This window comes from Archocentrus centrarchus, chromosome 20 (assembly GCF_007364275.1).
Source record: "Archocentrus centrarchus isolate MPI-CPG fArcCen1 chromosome 20, fArcCen1, whole genome shotgun sequence".
Classification (NCBI taxonomy): Eukaryota; Metazoa; Chordata; class Actinopteri; order Cichliformes; family Cichlidae; genus Archocentrus; species Archocentrus centrarchus.
In genome coordinates, this window is record NC_044365.1 from 30,371,613 (window position 1) to 30,395,528 (window position 23,916).

The 23,916-nt window shown below is 40.7% G+C and overlaps 1 protein-coding gene across 1 annotated transcript in view; it reads right to left on the reverse strand.

Moving 5' to 3' along the window:
• The window catches only part of ctnnd2a (catenin (cadherin-associated protein), delta 2a), a 264,157-nt gene that overhangs the window by 84,278 nt on the left and 155,963 nt on the right, over window positions 1–23,916 (reverse strand). The window contains exon 12 of the mRNA XM_030756885.1: window positions 22,147–22,450. Within this exon, the coding sequence (XP_030612745.1) occupies window positions 22,147–22,450 (304 nt within the window). The remainder of the gene's footprint in view (window positions 1–22,146; window positions 22,451–23,916) is intronic.

Sequence of the window (23,916 nt, forward strand, 5' to 3'; positions counted from 1 at the left end):
TGCAATGGCAGGTCCTTTAATTAAAAGTGCAGCTTAATTAAGATGCTATCTAGGGAAAATAGCCAGCTCTGATGATGTGAACTACTAACAAATGCTTGAAAGTAACATTTATGTTTCTCCTTGGTACACAGCCATGGAGGCGGATTCATTTCATGTGCACAAGGTGGTGCCACTAAACTAGCGCAATAATTTATGGTGTATATACTGTAAACTGTAAAGTTTAGTGAACTGAAATATGTGTTAGAACACAACCACAACAATGCCACATGGCTCCTATGTGAATACAGCTGAATTACATTTACTCACCATGTTTTCTTTAAGTAAAATGTGGACTTGAGACATTTAGTTGACAGTCAGGTTCACATCACAATTCATGTTCCAAGTCAGTTTGTTTAACATTAGTCTATGAATCTGAACAAACCTCAACCAAATGTTACATTCTTTCTTATTTTGACATTTCATATTTCTTGCTAACAGTTCCAGCATGATCAGTGATTGCCCTTATGGGCTGAGCATATGGCCCAATTCGTAATGAGTGCGACCCTGTGTGGAGTCACCCTGGAAGGGTCTCTTGATCGAGGGGTAGGCTAGAAATGTGTGTGAAACTTTTGGGATGCCCTTGTCCTCCTCCAATAAAAACAGGAACTTTCATGAATATTTAGATTTTAGACTTCTATGAGATGCATGCATTAGGCTCACATTACTCAGTTTTTGAACCTGCATTAATTTTCAGGCATCAAAAAATATTATATTCCCAAAATGCTCCAACTTATTATCATTTGTTTCCTCTTTATTGTTCTTTATTGTTAGAGAATATAGCAACAGAATTAAAAAAAGAAACAAAACATGAATCATATCTCAAAAACAGTGACACACAAACATATACATTTTGCACAAAAACCGTTTCATCTCAACTAAGACAGTCCTGAAGTAATCACACAAAACTCATATCTGTAAGCATGTGGACCTTCCTTCATATCTTCCTTTATAACTGCCAGGCAGCCAGCCTTAATAAAGTTTTATGAGTTGTTGAAATATAATAGTAATTAAAGGGAAGATTGTTATCATTATTATTACTATTATTATTACAAACTAACTTGACCACATTGATGTTCTGTTGACCTTTTCCATTTTAAATGTCAGCAGTATGTGCCTGAGCTGAATAACTATGCTATAGAAGCACATTGTTACTGGAAGATTCTAGTGTATAACTGTCACTTCTGCAGCAACAAACAGAAAAAATGGTGAAGCACGCGTTACACCTTCACCATATTATTATAAAGAGATAAAACTTTAACTTGTGTAAAGAAAGAGACAAAAAAGCCCATGTACTGTAGCTTCAGCAGCGGTTACATAGGCCTTCTAAAACTTGTGCACTTTCTACAGAATCTGATTTTTTTTGTGTGTTTTCCCTTGGCCTCGAGTGACCCTAGACAGCATTAGGTGTTTTGCCCATGCTCTTCCCTTCTGCAAAAAACATTCTTTGTGCAGACCGCTGTTGCAGCTGGACGAAACAAACAAAAGCCACAGCCTGAGTAAATGGGATCAATGAAAGGTGGGGGAAGAGAAAGTTTGGACAGAGATAGGTGGACTGAGGCTGGGATGAAACCCATGCAGAAACAAGCTAGGAAAAAAAAATCTGCAGTGAGTCAACTACAATAAAAACACTTTATCCAGTGTCACCACCCCCCTCCTTCTTTCCTTCTGCTCCTCAGTTACTGATGGGCAAATGGAAATGGCTCTCGTAATCACAGTTCACCTCTATTCATGGAAACAGAAAAGTGAGCTGCTAATTCCGTACAAAGACAAGAGGGAATGGAGATGGGAGCTGATGGTGATAAGTATGTATATAAGAATTAGATGATCACTTCTTTTCTCCACCTCATCACTACAGTAGGAGGTACATGTTATTTTCTCTTCCTCCTTTTCCTCCCTTTGTCTGCACACACCACCACACCTGTTTATCACACTCTGTCTGGAGTTCTTTTCTTTTCATTGTTTCATGCAGCAACCACACAGATGACAAGAAAAATCAATGCGCTTTCTCTGTGGCATCTTCCAGCTGGGAGTGTGGGGCTCAGGAGGCTGAATAGGAATGAGCAAAGAATTAAGTAAGAATGAGAGTTGTTGAGTGAGACTAGCTCACCTTGCGTGGAACAGAGAAACAAATGATGATGGGAAAAGAGCAAGTGATGACTGTCCAGTTTGTAACTAACAAAAACACAAACACAAAATAACTTGTAGTTTTATGTAAAAATAAGATAGTAGAAATTAAAATATTCTGTAGAGACTAAATAATGTCACAGTGATCAGTGAAAAGTTATTGAAGCTGATGGACAAATAATTACAATGAGCAACAAAAAAAAAATGGCTCAAGAGTTCTTTAATGGTGGCAAAATCCTTAATGATTCTGAAGTTGGAAACTGCACTTGATCAATAATTCTTGTAAAAAGTCCTCTATCAAAGAAGCATTCAGAAACAGCAAGAGGGATGGTGTTTATTCGCTCTATTCTTTCAGTGTGTCGCTGGCCACTGAACTTTTCTGCTGCATGGTTAAATAAGTCGCCTTATTATTATTAGAGCAGTTTATAATAGAGTTCTTCTACACGTTGCTCTTTTGATAATTTGATCTGGATAAGTATGTCTACTTGTAGAAAATGTCAGTTGGGGGAAAGAGTGCTTGCAGGTTTGTGTTTGTGAGGCTTGCATGGGTGAGGCTGTTGAAGGGGAACATTAGTGTGCTGGGCCACAGAGCGATTTGCCAGGCTAAGGAAAACACAAACGCCAGCACAAGTCCTTGCAATTAGCTGAACACACAGAATCGGAGGCATAATCGAATAGGGCATTAGGCTGACAGACAGGTGTTCATTTATTTACACGCCCAGAAAGGGGTGTGCACACATGTGCGTGCACAGCCTATTATGCACACACACTGTATTGGAGTAAAAGTGCATGCACACAAACATTGATGCACACACAGATATAACCAGACGTGTACACACTTGCACATAACACATGCATGTGATATGAGAGAGCATGTGCTTGTGTGTCTTTAAATACACAAATATATGCTCTCTCATGACTACAAAGAGGAAAAAAAAAAATACACACATATTCACACAGCCATTATCCCGCATTTGCTGATCGGTAATTTTCAGCCCGGTGGTACTATTCCCCTGTTACAGAGTGCAATTACTGGATGTTTACACAGCCAAACAATAGACCAGTGAAACATACTCTCAGTCAAACATTCATTAAATGGGCCAGTAGATGCTGAGGTGACCTAGACCATTACACTGTATCACAGCACGCTCATTAAGATCGAGTTGTGTATTGTACTGTATCCAAACCAGGAGTCAGCCATAATCTGATACCCTGATGACACTTTTCCAATTGGACAACAGTATGGTTGTACTATGATATGCAATGTAACTACAGACCGTATATAAAAGATGGAAGTGAGTCTGAAAAAAATAAACCTGCGTTTTATTTATTTATTTATTTTTAAATGTTCAGCAGGGTATGGCTCCAATGGTTGGAAGCAAACAAACAAGTAAACAAGTCTCTGGTCTCATATTTTACAAAATACGATGTTATTTTGTAAATTTAGCTTCCAATTACAGTCAAAAAGAACAATAAAGCAGCGTGCAGTTCAGGGTGGCTTTCCCTGATGACTGGCGAGTCACTACAATATGATTGTGTTGTGCCTTTGATTTCTTAGACTCACACATCTCACTTATCACAACTTGCTTCAAAAAGCTAATATGGTGAGAGCCAATATTTGCAGGCTGAGGATTCAAAAATGGGACTTCACAAATCAACTGTGATATAAGAATGTTTAAACAAATTAACACATGACGGAAAATGGTTTGCATATTACGTATGTTGTGGGGGGTTAGATTTGCAGTAAGCTGGGGTCAGACAGGTTGCAGGTATTGTTACAGTTACTATAAATCTCCAGGATATGAATGTAATTCAATGCAATGTCCTTTAAAGTCATGGTACATGACTGTGTTGTATGAGAGAGTGAGTGTGTGTGTGTGAGACAGAGAGAGAAGGTGGGTGTGTACATGCATTCTTCCACTACCAGATTCACATTACACAACCAGACATTTACTGTAGAGGTCAGAGACCTGCCCTGACATTAAACAAGAGAGATGACTTGGCAGACCCACTCAGAAGCACATACACACATCTACACACACTTTTTTTTTTTTTGGGCTTCCTCTGTAATTTCCCCCTGCGCTCTCTCAATGTTACAGAAACACACAGCATGTGCATCCTTCAAACCACCCACATGCACTCTATGTAAATTTATATCAGGACTGAAACATCTTTTCTTTCTTTCTGTCCTCTTTCTCTTATCACTCAGTTTTTGAACATACTCTCTGCTATAATAGTGAAAGGCTTCCATCCATTTTTTTTAATATACTATAGGAGGTGTTTATGTACAATTTTGAGTTATGTCAAATCCCAATACAAACAATCATTCTAGTTACATGCAAAAACTGAAAACTCCCTGAGGGTTGCATTTATTAACCTACACAGAAGTGCCCTCGTTCAATCAGATGGATTTGAGGTAAATGAATAAAAACAGCATGTGAAATACTTTACCTCAGATAATCACCAGCCAGACAAAGATCCCTAAAAAGCCTCTGACAAGAAATTTTTTACGCATGTGCACAGTTGTAAAAATAACACTGGAAACATATGAAATCTAGCAATTATCTGCTTTTGAAATAGACTTTGTTTTGTTTCAGTTCGGTTTCTTAATCCTTTCACTGCTTTATCAGAAATTGAGCTTCTAAAAAAATTATATATGAAGCCAGCAAAGTGCAGAAAAAATCCACAACCAGGAGCAGCATTTTCTCTTCTTCTGAAATGTTGACATAATCAAACTTTCTGAATAGAGACATTCCTTTGTTCCAAGTCTTCTTTGACATAGGTTTTCCAGCCTGCCATCTAACCTATGAACAACTCATTTAAAGAGTAGGCTTTGTTCCGTTCTCTGCCCACATGATCCCACACTGCTTCAATAATGTTGAGGTCTGAGCTCTGGGGAGGCCGATCCATGACTGATTGTGTTCTTTTGTGTGTTTTTCTATCCAGGTATGCTTTTATTGCATTGGCAGTGTGTTTGGGATCATTGTCATGCTGAAAAATTGAGCCGCTGACAATCAGATGCTTCCATATGGTATTGTACGGTGGATTGAATTTTGATGGTACATTTCTGTGTTCATAATTCCATAAATTTCAACAAGATCCACAACACCACTGGCTGAAATGCATAGCTTCCAACCTCCATAAGACCTGTTGCCACTGATTTTCAGTGCAGTTATTGTATAATTTGGCATACCTCAGCCTTTTCTTCCCTTTGTTTCCCTTCTTGACAGCCACCCCTTCTACTGAGAAATATACATCTCTGATACATCTCTGAGGCCCTGCATAAAGTCTTTGGTGGATTTTTTCCTATAGGTTTTAAGACCTGCCAATTTTTCTTTTGTATGCCACTTGCCCAGATTCCTCAAATTATTTAAGGACACTGCACACAGTGTTGAGATATGCCAAGTTTTTGACAAAAAGCTCTTTGGGAATCGCTGTTCGTGCAAAAAAAACAAACAAAAAAACTACTCTATACCAGTCAGACTGTTATCTTTAGCAGTTTTCACAGATTGCCTAAAAATATTTTAATTTAAAATAGGTTATTTGCTAAATAACCTTGTTGCGTTATTTCACCAGGTGCCTCAGTAACCCTTTGTTGATATTGTTAGCGTAGATGCAACACTGGTCCATCCCTTGAGTTAGGCAACTTTTTTATGAATGATTCATAGGATAGTGTTGAGTGCCTTAATATACATACATTTATAAATAAATATATATATATATATATATATATATATATATATATATATATATATATATATATATATATATATATATATATATATATATATATATATATATTCCTCTGAAAATGGCTGAAGTGAAAAATCAGCCAACTTCCAAAGAAAAAGCCCTTCAGGAAACCTGCAGAATTATTGCTCAAGACCCGTTTAAAAAATTACAAGAAAGTCTGACTCCTTGGAAGCAACATAAGAAATGCCTTTTATTTTAGCCTTCATCTCTTTATATTACTGACTAATTCTGGACTTAGACTAAAGTTCACCTCGAGGTGACTAAGTCCTCATTGGGTACTGTTTGAGTTTGGGTGTTTGCAATATTAATATTTCAGTGTTGCTTTGGGTGCAGCACATTTGTGTGTGTATGAGAGTGAAAGACTGCAATCAGCAGAGAAAAACTAATAAACAGTGATTACTTTAGCCGCCTTCTATTCTTATTAGATCTCAATAGAGCAATAATGCAACACAGAGTGCTATCACTTCAGGATTTGCTTTAAAAAAAAAAATCTGTTCAAGACACCACAGTGAATGGCAGCTGCTGAGGCTGACTGTGGAAATGATAACATAAGGAGTTAGAAGATAGTAGTGATAAGATATGAGTGTAATCATTTAAAACATTTAAAAACAATTAAAAATTAAAACAATAACAAACTTGTTAACTTTTTATATAAAATTAATAGAAAAAATGACTGATTTCTTACTGGAATTTCAAAGTCTTCATTTAAAGATATTGACATTTTCCTTGTATGATTGAGCATCACAAAGCAACACAACTGCTTCAGACATGACTCACTCTCTCCCTCTCTCTCACACACACACACACACACACACACAATTTAAAAGCGGATTAAGTGAGGCTAAAAGCAGCCATCCACTTCAAATAAAATGGGGATGGAGGCAAGAGTGAAATAAGGAACAGAGCTGAGCAATAGAAACATCACCAAGCTGAAGCTCCAACTTTGCTGGGGTCAGACAATACGACAGAGTGCATGCTTTATTCACACCGGGTCAACTGAACATAAAGTGCTTTGACTGTTCTGTAAGATCAGAAAGGTGCTATAGAGACGCAGTAAAACAAGAGATTTCACAGCAGCATGCACACAACCACAGAAAGCATGACTCCTTCCATAGAGGAGCAGAGATGACAGCAGTGATATTTCATTTTCCACCTCTCCCATTCATGTGATCTGAGGTTTGGGTTTATTTGCTTCCTGATATTCACTGAGAAAGATGACTGCATCCTCTGAAATGGTATAATTTGGTAAGAAAACTTATTTTCTACAAGTTCACCCATCCTTGCAAAACGATTGCTAGGCATGAAAGCAAAACCCATGATGGAATAGGAGTGAAATTATGAACTAGCTTGAGCAATACTTGACAGCTCTGACAGTTTGTTTGACATAAAACAATGAGGCAAAAACTGGTATTTGAAATTGCCAAAGTACTGCCTTCTCATCGATCTATTTTTTTTTTTTTTTGGACTGACTGAACATTTTGTCATTATTGGTTACTGTTACAAATATTAAGAATACACAGTAAGTCCTTTACCCTACAATGACATTTATTTCAACAGAATGGAATGCAACATAGATCGGATTCAACTGTTTTTGTTTGTAATATTGATATTGACATATGTACAAAAGCACAGTTCTGAGAGGTTCAGGCTTTGGTGCTGACAAATGGCATTTTAAGGCTGTAAAATCAGTGAAGTGATTCAGGGGATATACAAAAGGCACAAAATATAGACTTGGGAAAAGCAAACACTATCACACATGAATTCACATGTTACATACTGATGTATGTACCAGTGCCCATGGAAACAACGTACTCAACACAACTCCAACATGTGCTGTGACTCATGAAGATGTGCTCTGCATCTATATCATAATTCACCGTGCTTTCTTTTTATTGCTGGCATTTTGCCAAGATTAGCATTTGACTTGAGTCATGATCAAGCATCTGTCTGACTGATAGGAAAGCCAGTATTTATAATATGAGTTGAAAGTACACACACACACACACAGAGGTACAAACATACAACATTACTAATGTAAGCATAGTAAGAGTTTAAGGAATCACTTTATACTCTGCAATGGAAAGAAGAAGGAGGCAAGATTGATAGGAACAAGGAGAGGGACAGAAAAGTGATTTGCTATTTTAATAGACACAAAGGACAACAGGAGGAAGTGGAGGAGAACTGTGTTTACACTGAAAGAAAGGGAGAAAACACTCGGTGCTGGATGGATGTCTATACCTCCCAGAGCTGCAGAGCTGTGATGGAGTGACAGAGCGAGAGATGATGAGAGTGATGGATGCATGACAGACGAGTTTCCGAATTCAGTCAGCAGCCCTCGAATGACTGTTATTTTATCACAACTTAGTGAAAAAAAACAGAATTGACTCTGCAGAGCACAGGCGAGGAAGGGACGTTTATGATGAAAACAGGAGCATTTCCCTGAATGAAAAGAAATAAATAAACCAAATAAATAATGGCATAGCCAAACATCTATTTTTACAGGGCAAATAGGACAGTTTTTTCCTCACAGTAAATAACTATTGCGAGGGTACTTGACAATGGCTACTATCACCGATGTGTCATCAGCAAATATGTTTTGCTTTATTTGACAAGGCATGATTCATGGAGCATGAACGCTTTTTCAAAAAGCATCCAGCTGCACACACTCTGGTGGTTACTGAGCAGCCCCACTGGTACTTTTGAGGGGTTATGGGCATTACATTATTCTCGATAGGTGCTACACTGAGCTTCACAGACCCGCATCTATACAGTGTAGCTGTCTGCTGCCACATGGGGTTGAATTAAACGCACATGGAACACGTGTCTCTGTCTTCTTTGCCCTGCAGTAAAGAAGACGGAATTAAAAGTGACCATCTTTGTAGTTTAGTTAAACCGAGTGATGAAAACACTTAAAACTGTGATTTGCAGCCATTTTTGGTGTTTGTCATGTGCTTCTTTGACACTTCTCCCCTTCTGTTCCCTTTCCCAACGTTTCAACCAATCAGAATCAGAATCAGAATCAGAATCAGAAGGTTTTATTGCCATATGGGTGAACAGGTTCACAGCATTAGGAAATTGCTGCGGTACTTCGTGCTTACAGAAAAAAACAAATAAGTATAAAAACTATAAGACAATATACAAGTATACAAATTGCAAATATACAGAGATATTAGAGCTATGACTATAACACAATATTACAAAATTACAAAATATACAGTGCAGAGACTTATTAAAAGATAAAAGAATGTAAACTATATTCCACTAATATGTACATCAGTGCAATCAGACAGGTGCATAAACATAGGGTCATCAGCGTTTGTGGAGGGTGGTGGTAACAGTCTTAGGGTAATTGTTCATGAGTCCAACAGCAGAGGGGAAGAAACTGTTCTTATGGCGGGAGGTTCTGGTCCGTATGGACCGTAGCCTCCTGCCTGAGGGGAGAGGGTCAAAAAGTCTGTGCCCAGGGTGAGAGTGGTCGGCTGTGATCCGACCTGCACGCCCCAGTGTCCTGGAGGTGTACAGGTCCTGGAGAGATGGGAGGTTACAGCCAATCACCTTCTCAGCAGAGTGCACAACGCGCTGTAGTCTCTGTTTGTCCCTAGTGGTGGCTCCAGCGTACCACACAGTGATGGAGGAGGTGAGGATGGACTCAATGATGGCAGTATAGAACTGCACCATGGTCTTTGCTGGCAAGTTGAATTTCTTCAACTGCCGCAGGAAGTAGGGTTTAATCCCGGGATCCGGGATTCCCGGGAAATGCGATCAGAACCATTTCCCGTTTCCCGGGAAACGTTAGACGGGAAACCGGGAAAAAAGTCGCGCGCGTCGATTTGACTTTCAGAAAGAAAAGAAAGCTTCAGAATGTTAAATTTAAGGAAATATTGAGAGAAGGGTTCGTTTAATGCGAAAAGCATTACTCTTCATTTCAGGCACGTTCAGCCTCCGTTTAAGGCTTCAGCCTTCATCTCAAGCGTTTTAATAGAGGTATTACACAGTTGTGCTTTTTTCCTCTTTAATTTGTTGAAATCGTAGGCAATGTGTTTACCCTAAGGTATTTTTTATTATATAATTTTATATTATTATATATTGTTATATTGCATTATATAGCCTATAAAATATGCCTGCCCTGAACAATAAAGAAATATCTGTGTAACTTCGAGTGTTTCTTTTCCTCGTTTGCAGCCGCTTACTAACAATCATGAATTAGGATACGGGCCTAATGTGTGAAGAAATTATCATGAAATAGATTGCTTTAACATATTTCGCTTTTAAAATGGAGTTGAGTAAAATGTATATTTTTTAGGCTATAAGGATTGACCAGTTTTTCAATAGACGATTCACAGCGAACCTACTTTAACCCTCAGACACGGTGTTATAAATTTGCTGTTGCCAGAATGGCAATGACCAAGTCGTGGTGCATTACTCAAGGCCCTGTGTTATGCCATATTATAGTGTAGTACGGTAGTTAACTTTTCAATGACTATTACAGCGTTCCACTGGTGGAGATATAGTGCAACAGATGTCGCCACGACAGCGTGGCTGAGCCATTATCAATGCTGTGGAGATGAACCGTATTGTTTTGCACCAGCAATTGTAAAATAGCTTGGTATAATTCCATGTACAATGGAGGAATATTCGAATTATATTTGTTAAGGGAGTGTTGAGGAACGATACAACACCGCATAGCTCGAGCACTCGAATCTCGAGATGTAGGTTTTATTGCGTTAATCAAGCCAACGTTACCCCCTACTGGGCATAACAGGACATAGCTGGAAAGCTACCTCTACAATATCACAATAGGTTAAGGCCGACACAGGCTACAGAAGGCCTAATTAAAATAAAAAAATAAATAAACTTTTTCCCGGGATTCCCGGGAAATGGCTCGTCATTTCCCGGGATTTGATTCATGTCATTTTCGGGAAAAATATTAAACCCTAGCAGGAAGTACATCCTCTGCTGGGCCTTTTTGACAACAGAGGTGATGGTGGGCTCCCACTTGAGGTCCTGGGTGATGGTAGTTCCCAGGAAGCGAAAAGAGTCCACTGTGGTGATGGGGGTGTCAGTCAGGATGATGGAGGGTAGAGGGGCTGTGTGCTTCCTAAAGTCCACTATAATCTCCACTGTCTTCTGGGCGTTCAGTACCAGGTTATTGTGGCTGCACCAGGACGCCAGACGTTTGACCTCCATCCTGTAGGCCGACTCGTCCCCGTCTGAGATGAGTCCGATGAGAGTCATGTCGTCTGCAAACTTAATAAGCTTGACAGACTGGTGGTCAGAGGTGCAGCAGTTGGTATACAGGGAGAAGAGCAGAGGAGAGAGGACACAGCCCTGAGGAGTGCCAGTGCTGATGGTCCGGGAGTCCGAGACATTCTTCCCCAGCCTCACATGCTGCTTCCTGTTCATCAGGAAGTCAGTGATCCACCTGCAGATGGGATCTGGCACGTTCATCTGGGACAGCTTGTCTTGGAGGAGATCAGGGATGATGGTGTTGAAGGCAGAGCTGAAGTCCACAAACAGGATCCTGGCGTAGGTTCCCTGGGAGTCCAGATGCTGTAGGATGAAGTGCAGAGTCAGGTTGATGGCGTCGTCCACAGACCTGTTGGCTCTGTAGGCAAACTGCAGGGGGTCCAGAAGGGGGGCTGTGAGGGACTTGAGGTGGGACAGCACCAGACGCTCAAATGACTTCATGACCACAGAAGTCAGTGCCACAGGTCTGTAGTCATTTAGTCCAGTGATCCTTGGCTTCTTGGGGACAGGAACAATGGTAGCGGTTTTAAAGCAGACAGGCACGTGGCAAGCCTCCAGTGAGGAGTTGAAGATGTTCGTGAACAATGGGGCAAGCTCGTTAGCACAGTGTCTCAGTGTGGCAGGTGAGACACCATCTGGACCTGGAGCTTTGCGAGCTTTGACACTCCTGAACTGCTTTAGCACCTGGTCCTCCTGAATACAAAAGACTGTGGGGGTGGGGGAGGAGGGGGACTCTGGGGTGGGAGTCCTTGATGATGTGGGCTTCTCTGAGGTGTGGGGAGTGGGGGAGGTTGGGGGGTGAATATTTGTGTTGGCTGTATTGTAGTTGGGACTGGTGGAGGTGTGAAGGCTGCTGAACTGACCATCAAAACGACAATAGAACTCGTTCAGTCTATTTGCAGTTTGTAGGTCGTCTGTGGAGTGGGGGGTTTTAGGCTTGTAGTTGGTAATCTGCCTAAAACCTTTCCATACAGAGGCCGCGTCGTTCTCTGAGATCTGCTGCTGTATATTCTCAGAGTGATGTGATCTAGCAGTGGCCACTTCCTTGCTAAACCTGTACTTGGCCTCTTTGTAGCAGTCTTTGTCCCCACTTTTAAAAGCCTCCCTCTTCTCTATCCACAGCTGCTTCAGTTTGGGAGTAAACCAGGGTTTGTCACTGTTATAACACACCCTGGTGCGTGATGGCACAATGCTGTCCTCGCAGAAGTGGATATACGAGGTTACAGTGTCCGTGTAGTCATCCAGACTGTCACAGGCAGCCCTCATTGAGTCCCAGTCTGTAGTTTCGAAGCATGTGCGGAGCTCCTCCACAGCCTCACGGGTCCACTGCTTTGTTGTCCTCACCACAGGTTTTGAGAGCTTCAGCCTCTGTCTGTACGCGGGGATCAGGTGGATCATGTCGTGGTCAGAGAGGCCGAGTGCAGCGCGGGGCACTGCGTGATAAGCCCCGCTTATCGTGCTGTAGCAGTGGTCTAATGTCTTCTCCTCTCTGGTCGGACATGTGATATATTGTTTATATTTGGGAAGTTCCTGTCTCAGGCTGGCTTTATTAAAGTCCCCAAGTACGATGATAAGAGAGTCCGGGTATGTCCGCTCCATGCACAGAATCTGCTCTGTGAGCGCGCACTGGGCCTCGTGCACGTCCGCGTCCGGCGGGATGTAAACAGCAGCCAGTATGAATGAAGCGAACTCCCGCGGAGAGTAGAACGGTTTACAGTGAATGAAAAGATATTCCAGTGAGGGAGAGCAGTGCTTAGCAATCACTGTCACATCCGTACACCAGCCACTGTTTATGTAGAAGCAGACTCCTCCACCTGTAGCCTTGCCGGAAAGCGCAGCTTGCCGGTCTGCGCGGAGGAGATGAAATCCCTCCAACTGGAGCGCGCAGTCCGGTATCTCCTCACACAGCCATGACTCCGTGAAGCATAACACACAGGATATGGAAAAGTCTCTATTCATGCTCCTCATCAGTGTCAGTTCGTCCATTTTGTTCCTAAGTGAACGCACGTTGGAGAGGAAAATCCCAGGTAAGGCTGTGCGTAATCCACGTCTCCTTAGCCTCACAAGGACGCCAGCGCGCTTCCCTCTCTTTCGGCGTCTCACTTTCTGGGCCAGAGTGTGTAATAAATCCGCCGCAGATGCGAAAAAAACAGGAAATAAATCCGAAGGTGTTGTGGACCTAATGTTGAAAAGCTCTTCTCTGGTGTAAGAATACCCAGAAGAGTGTCCAGACACAGAAATAACGCACAAAAACAAACAAAACAGAGCGCACCGAAGTACCAGGGCATCCATTCGCGGCGCCATCAGCATTCAAATTAAGAATAGCGCATCAATCTTCTGTCTGCGTAGCATGTGTGTTAGTTGAATTCAGGTTGTCTTCGTATCTGTATAGCTGAAGTGTTATGCCAAACAAATGCCAGTGCAGGACCAGAGATTTGCCTTTATCCAAGCACTCGGGTGGTAAGATTTAAATGAGACTATTTCACTTCCCCATCCAGATTCACCCACAATCTGTGGACTGCAGCAATGACAATCCTGTCACAGATCCACCACTGGACATCCAAGCATTAACATATTTGGAGAAACTGTGTTTAAAGCTCTTGTGATTCTTGCAGTAACAATATGTGTTTTCTCTCCATCCTAGTAAAACAGGAACTCAATTTGTTTAACTCTTAACTCCAGCCCTGCTGGAGAATTTCACATGAGTAAAAATGTTATTTGAGAAGTTTAATTTCCAGCAAAGAAATCTCAAGGTGAACAGCAAAAATCAGTAACTTACAAGGAAGTAAAACTCACGGCTACAGTGTGAGTGAGATAAATGGTGCTTCGATTTAGCCAAAACAAAACCTTCTAATTCAAACTGTTTTGCTTTTTTTTTTTAATCCTCTTTTATCCAGTTAGTTCTGGTTTATGCTTGGAAAGTGTCTGGCAACATACCAATGAGTCAGTACCCTTTAATTAGGATGTCAAATATATATTAGATTAAGAATAATATTGGCTAATACTGGTTTCTGTGGGCATTTGTATGAGTGTGCACATGTGTGTGGGTGCCTAAGTGCTTTTTATTTCAGTAAGAGCTCTTCCACTGGGATGTATTATGAGATGACTGGAATATGCAGGTGCTTTTGTATACATGGAGCTGGTGAACAGAGACACGGAAGCATGGCTAAATGTGATCAACTGCAGCAAAAAACTATTGCAGTTATAATTTCAAATGAACAACCATAACAAGTGTGCATTATTATTACATAATCTACACTGAGGATTTCTTTAATATCCATAAAACATTAAAGTCTTCTTCTTCTTTTTAATTTCCTGTAAATTCTTCTCCCAAATTCAGCTGCATTTTCGTTCATTGGTCATTACAGAAGCCCACTCGCTCCAACAACCATGCTTGATTTCCTGGAAGCAACTCAGCTGAAAGGTCAAGATCCCTCTCCTGCACAAGAGACACAACTTGCCGACCTTAACATCAACAGCCCAGTGAAGAGCACTATGCAAAGATACTGATGGCCGCTTGACATTTTTGCCCAGAGTGCACGTTAATAAAAATGATAATTAAATGCAAGATAAATTTCCTTGAGTATAACACCAACACTGCTGAAGCTGCATTGCAGTTTAAGAAAAAATAAAATCTTTGTCTCTCTATCTCAGAAGAGGAGTTAAAGTAATTACATACTGGAGCTGAGTTTTTTATGCAGCCAAACATTTATAGAAATGACTAAATGATAGAAATGATTTGAGCACAAATTTACAAAAATAATTGACCATGACTCAGTTCTTGTAGGTGAAAATGATATTGAATGTTTTTAAGATTCAGATTAACACAGATTAAGGTAAAGATTAGCACTCTAACAAGCTTTTTAAATTGGCATTTATTTCTGTATCAGTGCACTGTTTCTACCAGAGCACCGTTAGCCCTGTTGGCTAAGATTAGGGTGTGTTCTTCTCAAGTATGAGCTAGAGAAGAGGTGAAGTGAAATGAGTCATGGGGAGGAGAGAAGATATACAGTAATTCTGCTGGTGTGACATTTTCCCATAATCCCCCTCAAATGCCACTAGTGTCAGGAGGCAGATCAGCAGAGAGGTGGTGGAAGGGGGGACATATCCCATATTAACCCATTCCCTACCGTATAGATTAGCTTGTACATGTTCTGTTTGTGTGTATGCGTGTATAAGGTTTGATAAATTTCAGTTAAGAAATGTTGGCGGCAGTAATTAGCATACAAAATAAAGCAATTACTGTACATGACAGATTCATTATTGACTGCGCATGTCATATACATAAAGTGAGAGAACCACTGAACTGTGAGCACAGCTAAAAGCCTTTTTTTTGCCAATTTCTCAGTAATTACATATAGAATTTTAGCATGCATGCAGTGGACACGTCATCTACATTAATAGCCGGTCCCTCTTTGGTCATCCTTTTGTTTCCCAGTCCTCAGATACAGGATGAAGCTCATTGTAGCAGCAAAGAAGGCAGATACATGGGGTTGTTATTATCTCAAGGTCACACACACACACACACACACACACACACACACACACACACACACACACACACACACACACCCACACAGAGGCCACCTCAGAAAGGGAAAATAACTACAATGGGCAATTTACCCAGAACAGGCAGGGATGACGGCCAGGACACAGATGCACACACACACACACACACACACACACACACACACACACACACACACACACACACACACACACACACACACACACACACACACACACAGCTGTGCCTCAGGGCCAAGGTTCTGGCAATGCATCATTACCCTCCCTTGGAGGTGATTCCATATCCCAGCATGCATTTCTCATGTGGAGAGGAAATTACCCCTGGGCCGTGCTGAGAGCCAATAGTGTGTGTCCTCTGTCCTCTATTGGTCTCTCTCTCTTTCTTTCTCTTTCTTCTTTCTTTAAATCCCCCGCTCACCCTGTAACTGCGCTCTCCCATCCTTACTGTCCACCCGCCCTTCCCTTCTCTTCGAGCCACCCAGTTACCACAACACCCTTTCATCTTTCTTTAGCTTTCTCTCATTAACACCCCCCCCCTCTCCTTTCATTTTCTATGCCTCAAGTAGAATACAGATTAAAAACAAAGGATGAAAAGGTATCGATGGCTTCTCTTCTTTCTGTCCTGCCCTGACTTTCAGCTTTCAGCAGATTTTAATGGTGGCATTAAACATTCAAATTGAGAATCAATTATGCCCCAAAAGTGGTAAACAGACAGAAACCCAATGGGTTAATGAGTAAAATCTGAATAACTGCTGTGAAAATAATTGATAGTTGCATCCTACTCGCAAGACATTTTTTTCATTCAGAAAAAAAATGCTTCAATGTAACAATCATGAGCAATGTGAAATCTTAGGATCTAGAGCAATGGACTCAGCAGTGTCTTTTATAATAATCCTGGAAAAGCTTAAAAACAGAAAAGAGATGTATGGACAATTCAGAAACATAATGCCTCCGGCCACAGCTGCTGCAAACACAGAGGCATCAAAGCTGTTTGTGAAAATGCCAAAAGCAAAAGTATAGAGACTATCAGAGCACTTCTGTTGTATTAATGCTGAAAACAATTTTCCAATTTAGTAAACAAAAAAGATACAAACACAAACCTAAAGGTAAAAGTAGTTGCACTTTTTTTTTTTTTACTTAGATTAGTGAAAAAGGAGAACACTATCAAAATGTCTCTCACACACACACAAACACACACACTGGTATCTCATCTCTGGAGTTATACATAAACCATATGTAGGTACATAGATCTGAATACACACTTGCACAGACTATGGTTACATGATACGAGCACTTTAGTCCCATTCTTCTCTCCATAAATAAACATTTGCGCCCAAGTGACAAGAGCCATCACTGCATAATTACAGCTTCCATTTCAGTTTCTCAGCACATACACAGATGCTCATAAACACATACAATGACATTCCAGCATCCATTACACACACTGTGTAAAGTGTAATTTACGGTCCCACAAATGTATCCGTCTGCATATGCGTTTCAGTTTGGACGGTGAGGGTTTTCACCCGCAGCGAACGTGCTCCTGTGCAGACCTCCAAAATCCCAACTGTGCATCACTGGACGCGGATGACCTATGTGTGACCAAGTGGGCCGGAATAGGGATGGAAGTGACAGCACACACACACACACACACACACACACACACACACACACACACACACACACAAAACTTCTGGACATTGTACAAATAACGGCACAAGCAAGAGTGGCCCACAGTCCAGTTGTATTACACACTTCAACAACAGAGCTCTCTGCAGGCAGGCGGGACATCTCCGGACTGCGAATGTGCTCCCCCTGCTGAACCATAAATTCCACTTAACACACTGTGCTGTGGACACCACATATGATTCTCTCTCGTTCATACACTTCACACACGCACACTTCACACAAACATATATACACACGTGCAGATGCACACCCTCTGTCCTGTCTCTCAGTCTTAGGCAAATAGACACATGCATGCTGCACATTCAGCAGTCTGCATTTATCTTGAATTCCTGTGCCTATGTTTCAGGCTGAGTGTGTGGTTAGATAAGTCAAGAATATCCCCACAGCTGAAAGTGCTGTAGTCTTGTTTTTTGATCAAAATGGTCCAACTTTTTTTCTTTCTTTTGTCCGTCAATCCTCATTTCTGCGGCACAGAGTTCCTATTGCATAATGTAACTTACCCTTTATGTTGTTTCTCACCCTATTACATGCCTTCCTAAGCCCCAAGTTCTGGAACAAAAACCACCAGTGCTTAACTCCCATCTTCCCCAAGTTAATGTTCATCTGTCTCCTCCTGTATGCTTTACATCCTTCTTGCTTTCTTGAATCTTCTCCCTCGATCTCTCAAGGTATAGCTTATTCCCTAAACCAATGCAGATTCCGTGCTTCCTTCACTCACTTAAGATTCTCCAAATCCCCTTCATTTGTTAGAAATTTCCCCCATCATTATTGCTTTTTGCTCCCCTTTCTTCTCTTTGTTTATTGGTTATGCAAGCCTGAGCTCAACACTGTCTCATCATCTCACTCCCTACACTGTTTTTAATATTCATTTTAAGACAGAAACCCAGTGGGGGTGACAATCGCTTTACACGGAAAATGCTTAGAGGGAGACACTCAAACTTTCCGAGACACCGCCATAGACAAAACAATAATGGGAGGCAGTGTATCTACATTTTGCCCTTGCTTTCTCTGCACTTTCCTCTATTGTTCTTCTGTTTATTCTCCACCTGCATTTTGATCACCTGAAGACCAGCCTTAACTTTTTCATTTCCCTCCTCTTTCTGCATTTCTCATCTTCTTCTCTGTGTGTGCCTATTTTCTTCCCTTCCTCCTGCTTCTTCAGCTTTGTTCTGCACTTCTCCCTTTAGCTTCCTCGTCACTAATTCTTTCTTCCCTCCTTCCTTCCTCCCCTCATCTATCTTGTCTCCCACTCTTCCTCCCTTCTCTCTCTACAGCTATCCATTGACAGATATTGAGTTTTCTCTTCATGTTGCTGCCATCACCTCTTACTTTTCATGCTCACTCTTCTGCAGCTACAATAGCAGTACACCACAGGCTGCCATGCATGCACATTATATAGTAACATATGCACATAACCCATAAAATATGCTAATTGATTACATAAAATACATAGTCTCTTCCTACATGTGCACACACGCACACACATTAACACACACAACCACTGGCCTCACTCACAGTATTCTTTGTCTCTAATAGCTGCTAACTCATTTAGCACTTCATGTTAGCTCAACTAGATCCAATTACAGCAAGAGAGAGAGTCGAGTTTAAGTAGGTCATTTAACCTCCTGGTGAAGAGAAATGTAACACTTCAATTCAGAAATATTAAGTACAATAAGATGATTGTATAAAAAATATAGCTAAAATTATTAAATTGAAGATATTGTTTATTTTATGTAAAGTTAAAAATAGTAATAATACTCAAAAAACTAGGGATAAATAACTATGTAATCTGCAGATGGCATTCAACACGAAGCTCAGATTTGTGAAAAAAGGTCCTTTGTGTTGAATTTAAAGAGTGTACAAAGTGCTTGCAATTCTACAATTTCTTGTTGCTTTATGTGCATCAAAAAAAAAGAAAAGGGAAAAAAAGGTGCGAATGGAGGAAAAATGAGATTTCTGCTTGGATCTGTGCACAGAAATCTATGAAGCTCGAGGCAATAATGGAAACAAAATGATCTTGACTGTGCATACAAGCAAGTGTGGCAATAACACTAGCGGGCCAACAATAAACACATTCTTGCAAGTGCATAAAGATAACAATGTGTACACGCCTGAGTGTGTTTGTACGTGAAATGTAACTGCTAAACCTCCTCCTACATTGCCTTGGTTTTCATATTATGAGTAATATAAAACAATGAACTTTTAAAAGTTTTTACAAAAGTGCCATTACCCATTTGCACCCTCTCCCCCTCTACACACACCTCACTAAATTCAGCAAACATTTATGTGAACAAAATTAATTACAGAGTACATCTCAGTGTATTAAAACAGAAGGTGATCTCTCCAGTTATATCAGTGGATTAGCTACTTCAGCCTTTTAGGTATGCACTGCCTCTGTTCATCATCAAATACTAGAATTAGGATGTGAAAATCTCTGAGCCTGTTTCTTATCTTAGTGACCTATATTCACTTCTAGCTCTCCAGCATCTCTTTGAACCTTCTGGAAACACAGTTCTGTGTACCCTTGCAACTATGTTGTTATGTTATCTTGCTGCTGTGTGACTAATATGCCTAAATAAAAACACACACCTCACTCAGAACAGAATATACTGGAACACATTTTTACTGCTTTGCATTGAGGAAGAAGTACACACAAAACAACAGAGACAACAGTACAAACTTTTTGGTAAAGTCTTTTGTGTAAGTCAGAAGTGCTGTGTTTGTTTTAGAATCTCAATAACTGGCCAAATATAAGCTTTCACTTGATTGGGAACATTAGAAGGATTTGTGTTTGTGTGAAACATGAAGACCGCCTTGAGTCAATCAGCTTAACTACATCAACAAACCATCGTGGCCCCATTATCAGTAAGATATATCCTGCAGTAAGACTGAGGAGTTTTGTGGAGGAGTTTACCTTCATGTGACTGTGCACATGCCAATCATTTCCCCCTCTTTCTTTACTTTCATTGCCACTGTTCTCAATAATCTCCCACTCTCTCTGTTCGCTGTGTTCTTTCTCCCCTTCTGTGATTGACAGCTGCTGCTGAGACTTGATCCACCCGTCTCAGTCCCTCTTGCTTTGTAATTAAAGGAATTATACATCAAGAGTCCTGTGAAATATGTATAAAAAAAAAGGCGGGGGGGGGTGAGCTTTGCTTAATTGCAGAGACAAGAGGATGGAAGTGATCACAGCCCAGTAGGACGCTTTTACACACAGCATGACACTATGGGAGGTGGAAAAAGTCTAAAGCAACTGGTGTGTGACTGGAGTAAAACTGTGTCTTATTAGTTGGTTTTTCCTCACACATATGAGGTAACACTGCATTAGAAAAAAGTTTAATTTGGCCAAAACTTTATCAGACATCTTCTTGTCAAATTAAAAATAATTGCTGTTTGCATTCATTTTTTAAAGTCATGACCTTCCAAGATATGGAAAATCTTTCTGCAGTGTTTTGCTATCTGATATGCCCTCAAATTTTCATCCTGACACCTGACAATTAATTCAATGTGTCCGATTATGTGTTGTTGACTTTGAGGCATTTTTAGCACAAACACCTGTTGTGAGAGAGTTTTAAAGGTGCAGCAAGTAATTTTTTGAGGTTATTTAATAGGAAAAAAAAATATTGTACTCCTAAAAAAACATTTGTTAATGCATAATTATGTCTTCCAACAAACTGATGCATTCTCAAAACTTAGAATTAATCCTCTAAAAAAAACTAATTCCATTTTATGTATGTGGCTAGAGACTGGCCACAAATGTAGTACCTTTTATAAGTTCCTATTAATTTAAAGATCACAAAGAGCTTTTTCAAACAATATTTAACATTTCACATGATGTCTTTCTCCTCCTCCACTCTACTACGCTCTCCCCGCTTATTTCCACCTCATCCTCTTCGATCTTAACTCCCCTTAATACCGTCATCAGACAGAAGTGAGCTTCATTCACTCATGGACTCATATCGGACTTCTTTCACAAAGTCTTACAGCCTCTTCCAGAGTAAACAGACATTGACACCCGGCATATTAACAGCTGAGGTAAACAGTGGACTGACAGCTCACATTCAACACTGCCAGCCAGAGTCGTTTGTCCTACAGCGGCCACAGTAGCTAGGATTACACAGTTGAATTGGGAGGGCTAAGAAAACAAAATTCACTTGACTGCAATCTGCAATCCTGCAATACTGACCTCTAGTGGTGGGATTTTTACACACTGTACCTTTAAAAATAAAAAAATGTGAAGCGTAGTAACGGCTGAACACAGTGTATTATTTTTACTAAAAATTTTCTTAAGCTCAAAGCAACTTGACGTGCCATTATTAAAGAAGGACCATGAAATCTACATGCAGGTAGGAAAAGAACAAAAAACGAACCCTAAAATCAGCTTTAATTGTGAGTTCACAAGAACTCACTGAGTAATATTCTGGAGCCTTCAGAAACACGATTTTGAGTTATGAATATCTATGAGCTTTGGCATACAAGTGGAGGTCAGTAACAAGCTGCACTTTGATTGGCATTTGTAATCAGATGACAGATTGCACAGTTTAAACAATGGCATGATCAGTGGCTGATTGTATGAATCTGTGGCTAGAGCTACGTTTGGGTGATTTTCTAGGTGATGAATCAGTGTCAGTGAGTCACATGACTCTCTCTCTCACTCACACACACACACACACACACACACACTCTAAACCAATAAATCCCTCAAAAATACATGTATACATGGATAGTCATGCACACAACACACACTCTACAATGCTCCTTTCATCCTACCTGGGATCTTTCTGAATAGAGTCAATGGAAGGTGAACGCTGCAGGCTGCCTTCAGGTGGTAGGGCTGGTCCTGACTTGCTGTAGGGTGATTCCACCACTGAGGGGCAGTACTGCAGGGTACGGTAGGGGTCAGCCACATAGGGATCTGAACCATATACATCTCCGCCACCACCCCCGCTTGAGGTGTAGCCTGGCCCCACTGTGGCATAGTTGTTGGCACCGCCACGGGTGTAGTTTCCTGTTCCTGTGCCGTGACTTCCAGTGCGCTGCAAAGGGGCGGAGTCGACACCAGGGGAGGAGGGTGCTATGGTAGGAAAGTAGGGACAGAGGACATAACTTAGGTCATGGACCTGATCATGTATACGCATGGTCAGGTCTACAGTGGAGAGTGAATGAGGGAAAAGGAGGAGAGAAGGGCAAGGACACAAGCACAGGAGAGGAGAGGAAAGACAGAAAAGCAAAAACAGAGATGAACAGGCTTTTGGGGAAAAAATTGATATAAATAGAAAGATTTATTGGCCTCATGCCCATGATTAAAAGAGGAAAAAAAACAGACAAAGATCACAATCTATTAAGATAAAAATAAACACATGAAATGCTATATAATAAAACTTGTAGGATCTATTGATATTTTAATACAATACTTTAAATTGTATTGCCCACAAAAAAAAAAAAAAAATACAAATGTCTGTTCTTGTCAAAGCCAGTTCAATTCTACAGTGCAAACAGAACCTTACAAAATAGTTGTGGAATAGTTCTGCTCCCATGTTTAACACAGTAGCAAGGACAAAAAAATACATTTGACAGCAGTTTCCTCAACAATAAGAGATTGAAAACACTGCTAGAGGTGTCACTGAAACTGCACATTAGTCTGTCAGTCCTCTGTAATGAAAAATGTAAACTCTGCTCCAAAGTTTATGTGTGGGACAGGACAATTGCTGACACCTTGTTCCGCGCAATGAGAGATCCTGTTGAAGTCATCCTGGTGAGCAGTAAGGACTAAAAACATACATAAAATATATAAATAAATAAAAACAACAAGAAGACATCTCTCTTTAGAGTGACTTCAAAATTGAATTGGGATTTGCTGGAGGGTGTAAGCAGCCTACGGGGGCACAGTAGCTGTCACCTTCTCTCCCTGTTGCACTGAAACGGTGGAATGGCGATATATCAAGGCGTTAATGTGAGTCTGGGGGCCTCGTTTCTTTGGCTGTAAAAACACTGAGACAGACTGTGTGCGTGTGTTTGGTGGGGGGTGGGGTGTATATGCATCTTATCCGTCATTAAGATTGAAGTATATGCAGACTGAAAAACACACGTGAAAAACACCATAAACACATTCTTCAGGGAGTAAGCAATAAATCACAGAGCCTTGTAATCAATATGTAGCTGTATGATTGACTAAGGCTTTAACATAGGCCAATGAACCTCCAGTCACAAACAGAATTAGCCTTTAAAACCTGTCTAGATGAGGCAACATGCAAATTCAGCATATAAACACATGTGATCTTGTGCATTTCATATAAACTTATGACAAGGAGTACTTACATTTACGGCTTTAGCACAAATCAACAAAAGACTGGAGGTTGTGTGGATGTGAGTGTGTGCTGAGGATGAGTGTCTCATCATTATGTGACCAACAAACTTGCTCTTTAGCACTGTCTCAAGTGCTGGCATTTACCTGACCTTCACAACCCTCTTATCACTCTTTTTCACCTCCTCCTCTCTCTCTCTCTCTCTCACACACACACACACACACACACACACACA